The 16766-nt window shown below is 35.1% G+C and overlaps 2 protein-coding genes across 2 annotated transcripts; both read left to right on the plus strand.

The window, feature by feature from the left end:
• Nucleotides 1-530: 530 nt before the first annotated feature.
• Nucleotides 531-5087, plus strand: LOC137938137 (probable serine/threonine-protein kinase PBL21). The gene is made up of 6 exons (XM_068783127.1): nt 531-992; nt 1306-1490; nt 1707-1896; nt 3000-3391; nt 3876-4311; nt 4543-5087. Exons 1-5 carry the CDS (start codon nt 881-883, stop codon nt 4155-4157), a joined length of 1161 nt encoding a protein of 386 aa, XP_068639228.1. The 5' UTR covers nt 531-880; the 3' UTR covers nt 4158-4311; nt 4543-5087.
• Nucleotides 5088-7740: 2653 nt separating this feature from the next.
• On the plus strand, nt 7741-12344 carry LOC137938132 (probable serine/threonine-protein kinase PIX13). Its single transcript, XM_068783121.1, has 6 exons — nt 7741-7971; nt 8460-8785; nt 10083-10218; nt 10933-11075; nt 11177-11300; nt 11677-12344. Exons 1-6 carry the CDS (start codon nt 7911-7913, stop codon nt 12066-12068), a joined length of 1182 nt encoding a protein of 393 aa, XP_068639222.1. The 5' UTR covers nt 7741-7910; the 3' UTR covers nt 12069-12344.
• Nucleotides 12345-16766: the final 4422 nt, after the last annotated feature.

Raw genomic sequence — 16766 nt, forward strand, 5'->3', positions numbered from 1 at the left:
GTTATATTTGCAATTGACCCCCCATATCTCCATTTTTCTAGTAATTAGCTGCAAGGGTGGCAAATAGAACTTAATTAAGATAATTAAATCAGCAAGAAATGGATTAAACTTTGTCTTTTTATATGGCAGAAAGCAAGGAGGAAGTGTTTTCTTACGGTGGGACCTTATTGAACCGGATTCTTGTCCATGACCTCAAAGTCGCTGCTGCCCACCAATGTAGGTGGACCCGGTCCGGCGTTATTCGTGGCCATCGACATGAAAGTTCGGTGGCCCCACAAGTCTGGCGCATGAGGGTAATTTCGTAATTTAAGGATTTGATTCATGTCTGTTTAAAAGCGCACGCAGGAAATTGCAGAGGGACCCACCAGCATGGACGAGGAGAAAAGGAAACCGCGGTGGCAGAGTGGTTGGACTCTTCTGAAAGGAGAGGAGACAGAGGTAGCGACGATGATGGTTACCCGTAAGAGCCGGTAAATTCGGCGACAAAATAGCCGATAAATTTGGCCTTTGCGTCTCTTCGCAACAGAAAAACAGCTTCCTTTATTCCATTTTTATTTCCGCCCTCCGATGCGTGAATGTTCCTAATTGGGGACGACGTCTGAAACTCTGGGAAAAAAGGAGGAAAAGAGACGTTCTTCTTTTTTTCTCGTTTGCTGAATTTTTTACGCGAATTGTTCTGGGGATTGCCTGTGGTTGTGTTTGAGATCTTCGTTTTGCGTTTTCTGGGATGTCTCTGAAGGAATGAGAGAGAGTGTTTAACGAATCCGAGCAGCATTTTCGTCGGAACTGAGGTTGTAAGGTCTGACTTCCATAGAAAACTGGGTCATGATTTATTTGCGTCCTGGAGTTGGATTAGAGTAAACCTCAGGTCGGCTGCATTATGCAAATGAGCTGCTTTTATTGCATTGGTCCTCGTGAGAAGGAGACGAGGAGGTTCAAAGATAGCGCCAGCGTTAGAAAGAGTTCTGGGCTTTACCCAGAATCGACGTCAAGTAAGAGCTTTGTTTTTATTTTTTCGCTTTTGTTTTCTTTTCCTTTCCCTTTAGAAATGTGGCAAATTTTTGCATCCATTTTATTATATCTTCTCTCTGTCCACACTAAAATCTGTGCTTTCATAGTCGCAACAATCTTTTGTAAAACTGGTATTTCATATTCTTGAGGATCTATTGCATGATTCCAATATTAACTGCAAACATTTGATGCTTGTGAATGGCCAACGGTCTAATGGAAATGCAATCATCTATGTCTTACCTCCCTTTTTTTTTGGCAGTGAGTATATAACTATTTATTTATTTTATCTTGCAGAAAGCGGGAAAGGAAAGGGCTGTTCTGAGAGAGATGTTAAGCCGAATAGTAGTAAAAAGGCTGCCGTTGCTTATAGTTTTACATTTCGAGAACTAGCAATTGCTACTAGAAACTTCAGGATCGTAAATTTGATTGGCGAAGGAGGATTTGGACGTGTTTATAAAGGGAAATTGGACGACGGGCAGGCAAGTTAGTTACTGTAGTTCACTTTTCTTTTATATGATTGAGCATCTAGCTTTTTTTCTTTCCGATTCTCAGAGAGAGTTGGAAAGATAATGTTAGAAGAGTAATAGTGGCCATAATGACCATAGCAACGATAATAGCAATAACTGTATGTTGCGTGTCCAAGCTTTGTTTGATTTATTTATGAGTGAACTTTCTTAATTTTTTTCAAATAACAGGTTGTGGCAATCAAGCAATTGGATAGGGAAGGAGTTCAAGGGAATCAAGAATTCATTGTGGAGGTCCTCATGTTAAGTCTCTTACACCATGATAATCTCGTGAACTTGATTGGTTACTGTTCTGAGGGAGACCAGAGGCTCTTGGTTTATGAATACATGGCACAAGGCAGTTTAGAAGATCATCTTTTTGGCAAGCCCCTATTTCTTACTTGTATTCTTTTTGGTAACTCTGCTATTATTCTGACAGTATGTTCCTGAAAATAAGATTTAGTAATTTCACAATATGTGCCACATGATTCTAAACTAGTCCTTTGGAGGTTGCAAAGTTTCGAAAACTTGATGTTATATAATGGCTTTTAGGTTTCTTTTGAGCATTTGAGAAGCCTCTGATAACTGCTATTCTTCTTGTCTGAAGTTTCTCCTCTTCAGTTAGCAATCTGACGATTACAGTTTCAATGTACAAGCTACTGAGTCTACTGATTCCTTTTTCATCTTAATATCATTTAGCATATATTTGAGTACAATCTAATCTCATGTCTCTATATGACTTCCAATTATCTGGCATATTAGTGAACTGGATGTGCTTAAGTTTTTAAATGAATGAGGAAATGAAGCTCACTCATACATTTTGTGACTTAAGGTGTGGTTATGTCAACCGGAAAGTGTAGGAAAAAATGTTGTGGCAAAGTTTTCCGGCGTTTGTTCCATTTTTAGGAATGGGAAAATTTTCTTCTTGATTCTTCTTGATTTCTCTTGCCGTTAAGAAATGCTGAAAAGGATAGTAAAATGAGTTTCCTATTGCTCCAATAGGAAACTATAGGAAAAATAAAAAAAGAAGCACAAAAGTGGTTCTTGATCACTTACCTCTAATTTTAATCTGATTTTTATTATATATAAAAATTGCATTGTTTCTAGTGCAAACTCAAATACCTTCACTAATTTTCCCATTGTTTTCTACGGCAGTACAAACACAAGAAAACCAATCAAAAAGGGAATATTTTTCAATAAGAAAAGTTTCCAATGAGAAAAATGAGAAAATTAGTTAAAGGAAAAATAATTTTCCCATCATTTATTTTCCTGTGGCTGTAGAAACAGTCCCTTAAATGCATCCAGAAATTATAGATATCTCTAGAATATGTTAACACCATTTCTCATTAGTACTTATAGAACTAATGATTTTATTTCCTTAATAATTCGATACCTTCGAATAATGTTTCAAATTCTTGCTAATGAAGTTCCTAAAGGAAATCTCATGAATGCAATGACTTATTTTGAATTTTTACTTTTTCTCAGATCTGCCACCAAACAAAGGGCCACTTTGTTGGAATACCCGAATACAGATAGCAGCTGGTGCAGCTCGAGGGCTTGAGTATTTGCATGTCAAAGCAAACCCACCTGTTATCTATAGGGACTTGAAATCAGCAAATATATTGTTGGATGATGACTTTAATCCTAAACTCTCTGATTTTGGGCTTGCTAAACTTGGCCCAGTTGGAAACAATACTCATGTATCAACTAGGGTAATGGGCACCTACGGGTACTGTGCCCCAGAATATGCTATGAGTGGTAAGCTCACTCTCAAGTCTGATGTATATAGTTTTGGAGTGGTTCTATTGGAGTTGATCACAGGAAAGAAAGCATATGATACTACCAGGCCAACAGGGCAGCAGAATCTTGTAAATTGGGTAAGCCCCATTGCCACTACTTGTGACAAAAATTTTGCCTTCCTACCTCATTCAGCAATGCTGGCCTGCAACAACACTAAAACAGGGCTTGACAGCCACCATATTGCACCTTGATTCTTAATTATTATCTGTTTCAATTATTATCTCTTGTCTCAAAATTCAGTATCATGAGATTCTTAACTTTTTATGTTATTGCAACTTCAAGCTTACCTGTTTGAGTAAAATAATAATAATAATATCAACAAATGGTAATTGATAAACAAAACAGTAAATAGTTATCATCATAAAAATATTGCTTGACTACTGACCCGGTTCGTATTGTTTCAAGTACCAGTTATAAGCACTCTTGATAGCAAATATCTCTTCATTTATTGGGGAAAATATTTCACACATACGAGTTACCGTATTGTTCTGCTCGGTAATTATATGAAGCCATAACTGCTGAAGTATTATCCACGTTCCAATTTATTTTCTATTTTTACAGTCACGCCCTTTACTAAGGGACTGGAGGAAGTTTGTTAAATTAGTTGATCCATCATTGGAAGGCTGCTACTCCAACAAAGGTCTTCATCATGTGATAGCTATTGCAGCAATGTGCCTCCAAGAGCAACCAAATTTCCGGCCTCTTATGGGTGATGTTGTGGTTGCACTTGAGTACTTAGCATCTCGACCATATGTCTCCGAGAACCGAAGAAGGCGAAGTAGTGAGGGGCCACCAACATCTTCTGTAAAAACCACTTCTGCAACAAGTTCCATATCTGTCTAGGAGTGGCGCCAACAGATTCTGATAGATTTTGATCATTGAAAGAATTGAAACAGTAATACTATTGAGTTCTTTTATGGTTTTTTAAGAGCACGACGTTTCCTACAGCTGCACAAAGCGTTGTCAAGGATTCATCAAAGTTTACAGCAAGGAAAAGGTGAAAATTTACTCCAATTCCTCTCATATGCTGTCTGCCCTTTGCCTATTTGTAGATAAATTCTTCGCAGATACCATTTGTATGATCATACATTTTGATGTGTGCATTGACATACCTGGGATGGAAGAAACACATGCATGCTTTAAGTTGGTTTTGATTACTATCAGGGTTCACTGAGAATTCCGTATGCTAATACTTCATGTCTTTATTTCGTTCTTTTGGCACTACCAGGAGTTGGCTTTGGGGTTACTCTTTTGGGGAAGAATCACTTGTTGTAAGAAAAGAGAGGGAATCAAAAGCCTCTGCAAGTTGGTGCATCTATAGTACGACTTTGTAAGTAGATTGCGATATGTTAATGATGTTATGCCTCAGAGCCATTTTTCAGTACCGAAGGGATTTGGTTGCGAGGTTCTTTTCTTTCGAATGTGGGCATGTTTTTGGATGTAAATTACTCAAGATGAGGTTGCTGATTCTCTTGCTTGAGGCTATCTTCCTCGTCTCTCTGTATGGTCACCTATAAGTACTACTCACTCACTTGTTTCCAAATAAATGTCTTTGGCAGAAAAAGCAGAGTGGAGGAAATAAAGCTTTTAAATGGATCTTGTGGCCGCAATACACATCACTGGTATTTGATGTAGGCAGTGAATCTTAGACACCCTTTTTTTCTTTTTGTAAAACCCAATTCTCTCCTGGTGCTGATTAATGTTAATTTTGGCTAGTTATTCCATGTTCTTTTTCTTTGTCAACCTTTCAAGAACTTGCAGGAGGTCCTATTTGCAGTTTGAGAACTTCAGTCAGATGCAAGAAGTTATAGCAAATTTGGTAGTATTTCTTTCTTTCTTTCTTTGTTGAGGATTCGGTTCCAGATGTGAGAATCTGAAGAAAAGAATTTCATATCCATATATTTGCAAACCGAATTGGACCGATTGCTTGAACCAGATTGAATGGAAAGTAAACCTATTTCCGATTCTAGCAGAAGGAAAACCATTTTATAAATCAAGCACAGAGGAATTATCAAATCCAAAGTAAACCTGTTTTGGGGACAGGGACGGGTTTTTTTTATCAAATCCAATCTGAACCCTAACTTGACTTATGCCGTCCAATCTACCCACTTTGATTCTCACATCTCAATTCTTTATATGGTTTAGAATCATTCCTCTGTAAGGCTACCATGTAAGGCCGAGGCCCACTCAGTTTTATAATCCAAATAGTTATAAAAGAAAGGCCCATGATAGTGAAGTTTCCATGGAATCGATTGGGCCCTCCCCAAAGTCATAGATGATAAGTCTGTTGAATAATGTTACGTGTCGCAGCCAAAGGTGACGCCGCCCGGAAGGCACTCGGTATTTTTCCACGTAGACACGGTTTAAACTTGGTCAGGGGGGGGGGTCCCACCTCGAGGCACCGAGGCCATGGGGACAAATTCATTGCGCCCGAGAAAGTTTGGACTTTGAAGAATAAGATTAGTGGACTTTTGGGATAAAACTTGAAAAAAGGGGAAATTATAATGGGCCCACAGACCTCCTCGCCCTTTCCATACGGGATCATTCATGCATGTTTGACAAATCGCTACTTTTCAGAGGTGGGCCTAAGCACGAAATACCCTGTTAATGGGGGTAGACCTGTCAATTGGGATTAAATTAAAAAATAATTATACTTAATTCACATAAATGACTTAAGTTATTTTGCATACTATTAAGTTCTGAAAATGTGATTTATTATTTAAAAATATTAAATTATTTAAGCATATAGGTTTGTAATTGAGTTGAAAATATAGTTCACTTTATATATATATAAATTAACAAAGTTAAATTAATATAATCTAATAATTAAAATATTTACAAAATTTTATATAATTTTTTCAAATAAAATAGTTATATTATTTTATTTTATATATTATTTAGATAATAATACACATCTAATCATTGTAAATTTAGTAATCTATTTCTTATTATGACAAAGTGATTAATATGATAAAATATTAACTCAAATAATTATTTAAATTTATTAGTCTAAAATATATTAAATTTGATTTCACTTTTATTTAAATTAACATGCTTATTAAATTAATATTATATGATAATCATAATATTTAACTTCAACTTTATATGATTTTCATAATTATTTCACATAATTGACTAATTATTATATTTTAAAACTTTGATTTTTAATGAAATAACTTCTTATTTTTTATAATATTTATTATAATGATAAAACCCCTATTATTTATTTTTATTAATTAATATTTATGTCAATTAATTGTTAAATCCAATAATTATATTAATACTAACTCTAGAATCTCAAATACTAGTTGTTAAACCCAATAGAATAAAAAAAAAAAAAAGGAAATATATAGGCAATAGAATATTGTTGAAGATCCGAACATAACGGGTCTTACGATCCGAGAATAACTAGCCATATGATCTGAAATTAACGGATATGTATTTTTTTATTTCAAACGGGATTCGTTCCCTTATATGTAAATGTAATCTGAATATATTTCTTAATTGAAAATAAAAAAATTTACAAATACCCTTTACTTGATTTGAATAGAGCAAGGTAATGAAATAAGTTTTGGATAATTTGAATAGGTAATCAAATACCGCTTATTCATTTTTTATTATTTTCCTCGTGGTTCTTCTTGATTCCTCTTACCTTTGAGAAATGTCAAAAAAAAAAAAAATTATGTCATTTTAAAGTCTTTTAAAATGATAAAATATAAAAAAAATAATCAAATATAAAAACTCAACAAATATTTACCACAATACCTATGTAAGCAAATGGAAACAAGAAGTATAAAATAGAGAAGGTAGTGTGTTTTAAATGTGGCCTCCAACTTAGTGGGAATTAAAACTTTTATTTCTTCACTTGTGTTAAGTGACTTAATGTCAGGGGAATAGTCGTCTTGCACCAAATTAAGCCCACATGCAAAAGGGTTTGATTTGAATTCATTTAAAATTGAATTCAAATCCAGCTCTCTAGTCATGAATGGGCAATTCTTGAGTTTCACACATGGTTTTTCATGACGCATGTGAGACTTCCTTTCATAAGACTTTTCTTAGACTCCATAATAAACCCGAAAATGTCTTATCGGAAGACCTTTTGGATCGTAACTTCGGCCTGACGTATAAAAAAAACCCTCCTTCTTGTTCATACTCAAGTCATAGCTATGGGACCCGCAAAAGGGGGCCCACACTATGAAGATTTCTGGGTTTTGATCGATCGGTCGTTCATTATCGGACCGAGAAAGTAAAAAACAAGTGCGAGTTACGCTAGCTGTGGCGGACACGGCCGTTGACTACGCCCGCAGACTCTTTGTCACTGACCATTCCTGAAGCTGTGTGGCACCGAAGAGTGAAAATTTCCGGGAGAAGACTGAAACTATATAAGCAATATATAAAATGGGACTGCAAAGTCGTAGAAGACGATCGTTTGCGGAAAGTTCTTTCGGGGTGTCTCTGCTCCTCGCTCTCCCTCTCTCTCCTAGATACATTAGGGATCGTGGATTCCGTCCCCTACTGCTCTCTCTCTCATATAGGAAAGACGTGGGAGTTTAGAGGATGTTCGCAACTTGTTAGAGAGAAGAAGAGGGAGGGATTATGGGACTCTGTTGCGGGACGCCTGTGAAGAGTCCGAGCACTACAAGACCGTCTAGCCCAGGTAGGAAAGGGCTGCTTCGATGGCAAAAAGACAGCTTTCAATTGCTCCATACCTTTTTTTTTTTTTTTTTTGTGGGGTGATGATTCTGTTTGGGTTCTCTTCCTCTTCTCAATTTGTCCTCTGTAAGAGAAAGCAAAATTGGTAGCCACCTTTGCTCTATAATCGGCTCCAAGAACGATCTAACTTCGGTGATTTTCGGGGTTTTTAACTTTGGTCTGTTTTCAGTTTTCTTTAGTGAGGAAAAAAGGAGTTACCCTTTTTTATCTGGGATTTTATTCGTCTCCTGTTATTCCATTTCAAGCACTTATATGTTATTGGAAAAGATTCTATCTTTAATTTTTGTCTCCTGTTCTTTCTAATTCTAAATTGTTACTATCTCTTCCTTTAATATAAAAAAAAAAAAAATCTTATTTCGTTGTTCCTTTTTTATTTCAAACAATCAGCTGCTTTTGTTCTGATTTGTTTGTTTTTTTTTAACTCGTATACAGGCACTTCAAAAAGCGTTAGCAATTTTTCTAGTAGCGGAGGAGTGTTTTCTAGTAGCACGGGGGGTTCTTCGTGTAGCAACGAAGAGATTTACAAAAACGGACAAATACTACCTACTCCTAATTTGAGAATTTTCACTTTCTCTGAGTTAAAGAGTGCAACTAGGAACTTCCGCCCTGATACAGTCCTAGGAGAAGGGGGTTTTGGAAAAGTTTTCAAGGGATGGGTGGAGGAAAAGACGCTCACTCCGGCCAAGAGTGGCTGCGGAGTTATGGTCGCCGTGAAAAAACTGAATTCGGAGAGCATGCAAGGTTTGGAAGAGTGGCAGGTACCACAAATTCGATCTTCTGATAGAATGAAATTTTATGTGTTTTTTTTCTTTCCACGACATTCTTATTTGGATTGGGATTTTCTTTAAAAAATTAAAATAGTTCTACTCATTATTCTATGTTTCTTTTTCTCGTGATGGGTATTCTATTCACTTCTTGGTTTTTAATGCATGATGATGCAGTTGTGGGTTGTGTTTGTTGAAATGTTAGGAACCAGGAAGATACAAATCGTTGCATCCAGATCTTAGCATTTATGATTGACTTTAGTTGTGTTTTTTCCTCTATTTTCTTGTTTTGAAGGACTATAAATGCGATTGATGTAAAAAATTAGCAAAGTCAAAGTCCAAGCATCTTAGTTGCTGAGTTTGAGTTGAATCAGGATGTTTCTATTTCACATTTTCCAGTCAGAGAGGTTTGGTTGTAAAGTAATATGTGTGTGTGTGAGAGAGAGAGAGTTTTGGTTGCTGAAGTGCTGAAAATCCCGTTGATCAGAATCTGCAAATAAACTTGACAAATCCATTCAATGGAGCATTCTTTATTTGTGAATTAATGAAAATGAAAAATAAATATTATTTAAAAAATTTATGCCTCTGAATCTTTTTTTTTTTTTTTTTTGGGAATTAACTGAAGTGCATATCATGTACATTGGATATCCTTGAGACATTGTTTTACGGTCAAACTGCATTAATGAATGAAGAAATTTTAATTGTGAAGGATAAAGTAACAGGTGACTCTTTGGAGCATCTGATTGTAGGTAGAAAGACTTTCACCACCTTCCCATTCATTATCTCGGTCTACCAATTCCAAAACTTTCTGATCTGTTACTATATGGGGAAAGCTTTGGAGCTTGTTGTAGGTGATTTTCCTTGAAGTTATGTATGGACACATACCATGGCTTACTGGTCAATCAAACAGCTGAAGACAGAAGCAAAAACTGAGAGTGTGTTCTTAGTAACTGGTTGGTGCATTGTTTCTTCAAATTATTTCGAGAACACATGTATAAAAGTCAGATATGCCACCTGTGGAGCTGCTTGAGAAAATGTTATACCAGTTTGTGTAAGCAAAAGTGATTTAAGGTACTGAATTTTGATGTTGGCTGGAAAAATTCAGTGACGCTATTTGCATGGACGAAACTCAGGTTCTACAATTTGAACATAATTTAATACAGTAGAGGCATGCCCCTTTCATTCTTAGCACATCCTGTGGATTGGACAAATGGAGTTGACTATTTATCCCATGTGTACAACCATTGAACTCTCAAGTTTCTTCCTTGTTAACTTCATTGTTTTCATGCAGTCAGAGGTGCAATTTTTGGGGAGAATTCATCATCCCAACCTTGTGAAGCTCTTGGGATACTGTTGGGAGGACAGAGAGCTTTTGCTAGTCTATGAATTCATGCCGAAAGGGAGCTTGGAGAATCACCTCTTCAGAAGTATGTTTTCCTGGACTAGAAGTTTATTCACTCTTTTTCAAGTTTGCAGTTTTTAATTGTAAACATGGTCATGGTTTTCAGATCTAGGGATCTACTTAATCAAGTTTGATCTACTGCAAGTCCTTCATAGCTGGCCCTTTTGCATCCTGTACACTCTTCAATCACATGTCTATATTTTTTTTTCACAACTTCCATTAGATGTTTTAAGATTTATGTTATCCCTCTGAAGAAAATTGTGTTTAAAGGAGTTTGGTTTGTGCATGTAACATATTAACTACAAATGCATTAGAGAAAAAGGTATGTCTAGACTTGTGAAGTGTTTTTCCTATTTATCTTGATTTATTGCAGTGGCTTGCTAGTTACGTTAGCCAAAGATACTCATTTAGTTAGAAACCTACAATTGCAAAACCAAGAGGCAGAAAGCAAATGAAAACGAAATTTGAATGGAAAGGTCACTACTTCACATATCCTCTGGCGACATCACTTTTCACATCATGTTTAAGGTTCCTCAGTGATTGCTACCATAAGAGTGAGTAATGTAATTGATGAGTTTCTAAGATACACAGTAAAGTGGAGCCTTCTTGTGGTTAGTTATTTCCTCTGCTTCCCCTTTCTGTTTTAGTAATCTCGTTGAAAGATTTTACGAGTGCCTCACTAAATTGATCTTTTTCTTCAATCGTGTGATATATTCTGATCCATATTTTGGGTCTGCAGGGGGGTCAACTTATCAACCCCTTTCATGGAGCATACGACTCAAGATTGCCATAGGGGCTGCTAGGGGTCTTAATTTCCTTCATACCTCAGAGAGGCAAATCATATACAGGGATTTTAAAGCTTCAAACATTTTGCTTGACTCGGTAAAAATGAGTGATCTGATACTCCATTTTCCTACTGATATTAAAGGAGAATCGGTGTCTTACATGCTTCTTCTTCCTTCATTTCTTTCTATTTTTTGCAGAATTATAATGCAAAGATATCTGACTTTGGATTGGCTAAAAATGGTCCGATGTTTGGAGATTCTCATGTTACAACACGAGTCATGGGCACTTATGGATATGCAGCTCCAGAGTATGTGGCCACAGGTACCTTCTTATAACCAGTAACCATGTGAAAGAATTGCTCTTAGGAGGATTTCTTACATAGAATGAAATCTCATTGCTGATGTAGTCAGGGATCCTGGTGACATCAAAGTTGAAGATCACAGGCCCAGTGAGATGTCACCAAAGAGATGCTCTATCTTTTGTATTTTATATTAGTACTCTTTAAAATTTATATGCTCATTCTATTCTCAGAGTTTTCTTGCCTTTGAGCTTTATTCAATTTCTAGTGCCCTTTTTTTTTCTAGTCTTCTTCTATGTATCAGTAGCTTGTCCTGGGAAGTCACTTTCCATTTAAATTTCTTATCACTTTCAAAATTCGTGGCCGTGAAAACAACACTAACTGCTTCCATCTATGCAGGCCATCTATATATAAAGAGTGATGTGTATGGGTTTGGTGTTGTGTTACTGGAAATGCTCACAGGACTAAGAACACTTGACACAAACCGCCCAAGTGGACAACACAATCTGGTTGAGTATACAAAACCGTTTCTCTCTCACAGGCGCAAGATAGCCCATATAATGGACCCGAGGCTTGAGGGACAGTACCCATCAAAAGGTGCATTCCAGGCTGCGGAACTCACCCTTAAGTGTCTTGGATCCGATCCAAGGAGTCGACCCTCCATGAAAGAAGTTCAGGAGGCTCTGGAGCGAATTGAAGCAATCAAGGACAAGCCAAGAGAGCCCAAATTAAGGGGTTCTCACTCCAACCGTTCGCCTCACCGTGGGCAACGGCACCGTGGGGGATCCTGAACTCACCAGCACTTCAGTACATCCAGCTGAAGGGCAAGGAGGTGAATAGGTGTCCAATTGTTTCTGTCTATTGGAGCATCACAAATGTCTCAAATTTTTATTCCTTGTAATTTTTATTTTATTTGTTCATGTGAATTCAATTTGGTTTGTGCGGACTGCATTTTACAATAGTTCCTAGGAAGTAGTTTCTCCAGCCATGTAATTGCAGCTTCTTTTATCTTTGTTGAACTTATGTACTTCTTGTAACTCTAACATTAATTGAACCTCACCGTTCTAAAAGCAGCCCAGTTTGTTCTCTTTGAGCAAGAAGTAGAGTATGGATGAAGAAGATAGTGGTGGGGCAGGGAGCATTTGAAGCACAAAGTATGGTAGGAATTTGAGTGCTGCACCACCAAAAGCAGCTTTTGGGACCTGTGCTTCAAAGTATGTCTGGTTAGCATTAAGCCAGAAAAATAAATATTTATTTAATTAAATACAATCTTTATCATTTTCCAGAATTTCATGTAGTACTCTTAAGCCCCATTATTGTATTTGGTTGGAAATTTGTATTCCAGGAAAAGCTAGAAATGCTTTTCCTAGAATATTTATTTTTAATAAACTTTCAGATAAAATTCTATTAGTGTCTTATTAGGAAATTATATAAAAATATTAAAATTTTCCAAGGAAAATTAAAAGGACCTGTTAGTGTCCTTTTCTAGGAAAATAAGTGGAAATTAATAATCAGTCCCATATATTACTATACTTATCCGCTAAATTTTCAGTAAAATAAAATGTCAAATACAAATTAAAAATTTTTATCTAAAAATAAATTGATCATGTTAAATCAACTATTGTACTATACATATTGTCCTACATTTGAGCTGTTATATTATTACAAAAATAGTTAGTTAATTCAGTTTGTTCATATCTCCATATTTTACCCGATATAGAGATTGTAGGCTGGTTAATTAGTTCTTCCAAATCATCTTTATCTTTTTCTTGATCTTGTCCAAATTTCACATCATCCCCAATGATTTCAATTGGTTCATTTCCTTCAATTATGTTATCTCGAAGTAGCATCAATGTAAATACCTCTCCCACATCAAAGAGATGGCAAATGAGGTAATTAAAAGGTCTTCTCATAAGGATGGTAAAAAAGTATAATTAAGGGAGAAGATGTATGTTTACTTATGTCTTTTCACTTTAAAAGTTTGTAGCCCTAAGGGCATTGTAGTTATTGTGAACCTCCTAACATAACTATAAATAAAGGCTCACGTCATGGGGTAAATAATTATCTCCCTTTTCTCTCAAATTCGTCCTTAGCCCTCTCTCTCTCTCTCTCTCTATCTCTCTAATTGTCTCTTCTTCTTTCTTCCTTTTCCTTTATTTTCCTCTTCTTCTTCCTCTCCTCTCTCACCACCTTGGTTAAGGACCTTGTCAAAGGATCTTAAATCCAACATGGTATCAGAGCAGTGGATTTAGGATCCCAAATATCATTGGCATCGAGGCTTTGATCTCTAAAAGTTGAGCAAGGGATGATGATTGTTGCTTAATCTGGATAGAAAGCTTGAAAGTTACATCTCTTGCTTCGGATGAAAAACAAAATTAGAGGGACTAGTGCAAGTTCTAGACTACCCTGATCCCAGTTACACCCAAAGTTAAACTCTAAAAGATAAGTCCTAAAACAATTGAACAACTGAACATAATAGATGACTAATATAACTAAAACACCTTTAACTGACACTCTTTTGTGAGACTCCTGTAAGATTCCACTATATTAATTTTGGCTCTGTGAGACTTCTTACTATGCAAGTCATATAAAACTTTCATATTTGCTCTTCAACACTCTCCCTCAAGCTAGAGTGTATAACTTCAGCTTGCAATGAAAATGATTATTGGTCTTCAATCTTTATTGGTTATTTTTTTCATAGATATTAGATCTTCACCATTTGTTCTCCCCCTTTATTGAATATTTTTTGTCACATAAAAATTACCACAACATGTGAAACAAAATACCCCTTTCTTATACTTCTTTCCCTCAAGTTGGCGATAAAAATGACATAGAGACCCAACTTGGATAAAACACAACGTGGGAGAAGAAAACAACTCCTAGTCATACGAAAAAGCTTTATACACCAGTTAATACAGTCATAATCTAAAACACACTCCGCTCAAATTTAAAGGTTGAAAAATGGCCCAACTTAGCACTTAACAAAGAGACTATTCACCTTTTTAAGGGTAGCTCAAACACAAATCACCTCTTGGGTGAAGAATAAAAGACTTGGCTTAAACTGCATATTGGGCATGCTCCTATACTTTTTAGGTTGCGAGTCTAGGCATTGTTTTGAAGTAATGAAAACACAAGAAGATAAAATGAAGAAATGTTAGAGGAAAACAACTTTAACCAGAAGGAGTTGACTAAGCAAAACTCATACTTCCAAACGAATCTAGAATATGACCCTTTAAAAAACACTAGGGAACGGTAGAACATGATAAATTTGACCAAATATAACTTTTTTAGGGGTGACCATAATTTTTTTAGCTGATGATGCGTAAGATACACAACCAAGTAACAAAAATGCAAAACATGAAAACAACATCAATGCAGGAATTTTTCGCATACCTTGAGCAACACATCATGGAGTGGTTTAATTCTGACCAAAACTCTCTGATTAGAAAAAAAAAATTAGCTAAAAAACTAAGGCCTTGCTAGTGCCCCTGGTTAGAAATTTATATCCCAGGAAAAACTAGAAATGTTTTTCCTAATACACATTTTCAAGAAACCTTCAGATAAAATCATATTACTGCCTTACTAGGAAATTATATGGAAAATTTTAGAAATTTTAATGAAAAATTAAATGAAACTACTTTTTCAGGGAAATAATAGAAATTTATAATCAATCTTATACATTACCATATTTATCCAATAAAATTTTCAATAAAATAAAATGTCAAATACCAAATTGCCTTGTGTTGAAAGTATTTCATCATTAATTGTCAAATACCTATTAAAAAAATCATATATTTTTTTGGCCCATCTTATCTAGAAAATCAATAGAAAATAATATGATTTTTTTGGATTTTCTTGGTAAGAATTTCCAACTAGAAAAGTGTTTTCAAGAAATATGAAGCACTAATGGTCCCATGAAACATATTTCTACTAGAAATGTTTTTCCAACATTTTCTAGAAAAGACACTAACAGGGCCTAAGATTGTAGGATAAAAGAACTAAATTCACACCAATGCATAGAGAAAAAATAGGAAAAATGAGAGATTTTCAGCAAAAATTGTTTTAGTACTTCTTACATCAATATCTTCCACAATATAGATCAAAATCACAAACCATTTATTGCTTAAGAAACTATACTCATAAAGATTTAATTTCTTACCGAATTTGACTTTAAAAAAATATTCTTGAATCTTTTATGTCCTTTTTATTTTCTTCATTTTGTAGCTTGATGGTTGCTAACTCCAATGCTTATATCTCCTTACATATAGATCACATTGATATGAATTTTTTTCCTTATGAAACTAGACTTTGATACCTTTCACTCAAGTATAACTTTTTGTAATAAAATATACTTCTTTTAAGAGAAAGAATCTGATAGATTTTGAACTTGGTAATCTACCCAAACTGAGTACTCTTTTTTCTTTGGGCAGCATGACCATTGACTCTTTCAATATATCTTCCTCTAGAAAACTCAGATTGAGAATTGGTTTAATAGGTAAGAAAATAAACTTGTAGATATATCTTTGACATATAATTCTCCACATAAAATTTCATTCTTGATGACATAAAATGCTTCAAAAGTTGAAGCTTTCTATTGCTACTCAAACTTCTCTTGCAGTCTGACCTTTGCTTCTTCGAATATCAAATTATCTTTGTAAAAAACTCTGATTGCCAAAATTATTTTTTCTTTGGAAAGTAGACTCGAAGATATTTTCGTCAATATATACTTTTCAATTTAAAAAGTTCAGTATGTAGGTGCGAATGTCAACAAAATAATTTTTATTGGGACAAGAAAGAAAGAAAAAGATACGAACCTAGATGATAGATCAAAAAAAGGATTACATTTTTTAGTTGGTTGACCAAGTCAACTCATAGAACCTGCTCTGATGCCATGTTGAATTTTTGGAAAAAAAAATACTTCACTAATTTGTTACAGTTTGAGTACAATGAGCCTCTATTTATAATAGAGGAAACAAGTAGAATCCAATTACAATTAAACTACCTTTATCCCAATTACACCGAAAGTTAAACACTAAAAACTAAGTCCTAGAATAATTGAACAACTAAACATAAATAGAAGATAACATAACTAAAACACCTTTAACTGAGACTCTTTTATGAGACCTCCTCCGATGAGACTCTTATAAGACTCTACCATATTAATTAAGGATGTGTGAGAATCATTGTTCCAAATCTGCTCTTCAACAATATGAATTTCTTATTTTCTTGATTTTTAAATTGTAAAAGGTCCTCGTATGTAACACAAAAACTAGTCTTTTCCTAATGAATAAAGTTATGGTTTTAGTTATCTCTTCAGTAATGTTTTCTTTGTGTTCTTTTTTCACTATTTTTTTCTTGCAGAAACCATAGTTTTTGTCTTTCAAAATTTACTTATTAAGCTTCAATCCAAACTATATTTTTCTTAGTTATTGTTAAATCAAGATTACTCATATTCTAGGAAGCATTCAACTTTGTTATTTGATGAATCT

The sequence above is a fragment of the Aristolochia californica genome, unplaced genomic scaffold, assembly GCF_029961685.1.
Source record: "Aristolochia californica isolate CCGP_79_NKW_82.1479 unplaced genomic scaffold, dmAriCali1.0.hap1 SCAF_8, whole genome shotgun sequence".
In the NCBI taxonomy this organism is placed as follows: Eukaryota; Viridiplantae; Streptophyta; class Magnoliopsida; order Piperales; family Aristolochiaceae; genus Aristolochia; species Aristolochia californica.

Coding starts and splice junctions, on each gene's coding strand:
- LOC137938132 (XM_068783121.1), top strand. CDS start 7,911: ATGGGACTCTGTTGCGGGACGCCTGTGAAGAGTCCGAGCACTACAAGA. Junction 7,972..8,459: donor TACAAGACCGTCTAGCCCAG/GTAGGAAAGGGC, acceptor ACTCGTATACAG/GCACTTCAAAAAGCGTTAGC. Junction 8,786..10,082: donor AAGGTTTGGAAGAGTGGCAG/GTACCACAAATT, acceptor GTTTTCATGCAG/TCAGAGGTGCAATTTTTGGG.
- LOC137938137 (XM_068783127.1), top strand. CDS start 881: ATGCAAATGAGCTGCTTTTATTGCATTGGTCCTCGTGAGAAGGAGACG. Junction 993..1,305: donor TTACCCAGAATCGACGTCAA/GTAAGAGCTTTG, acceptor TTTATCTTGCAG/AAAGCGGGAAAGGAAAGGGC. Junction 1,897..2,999: donor TTTAGAAGATCATCTTTTTG/GCAAGCCCCTAT, acceptor ACTTTTTCTCAG/ATCTGCCACCAAACAAAGGG.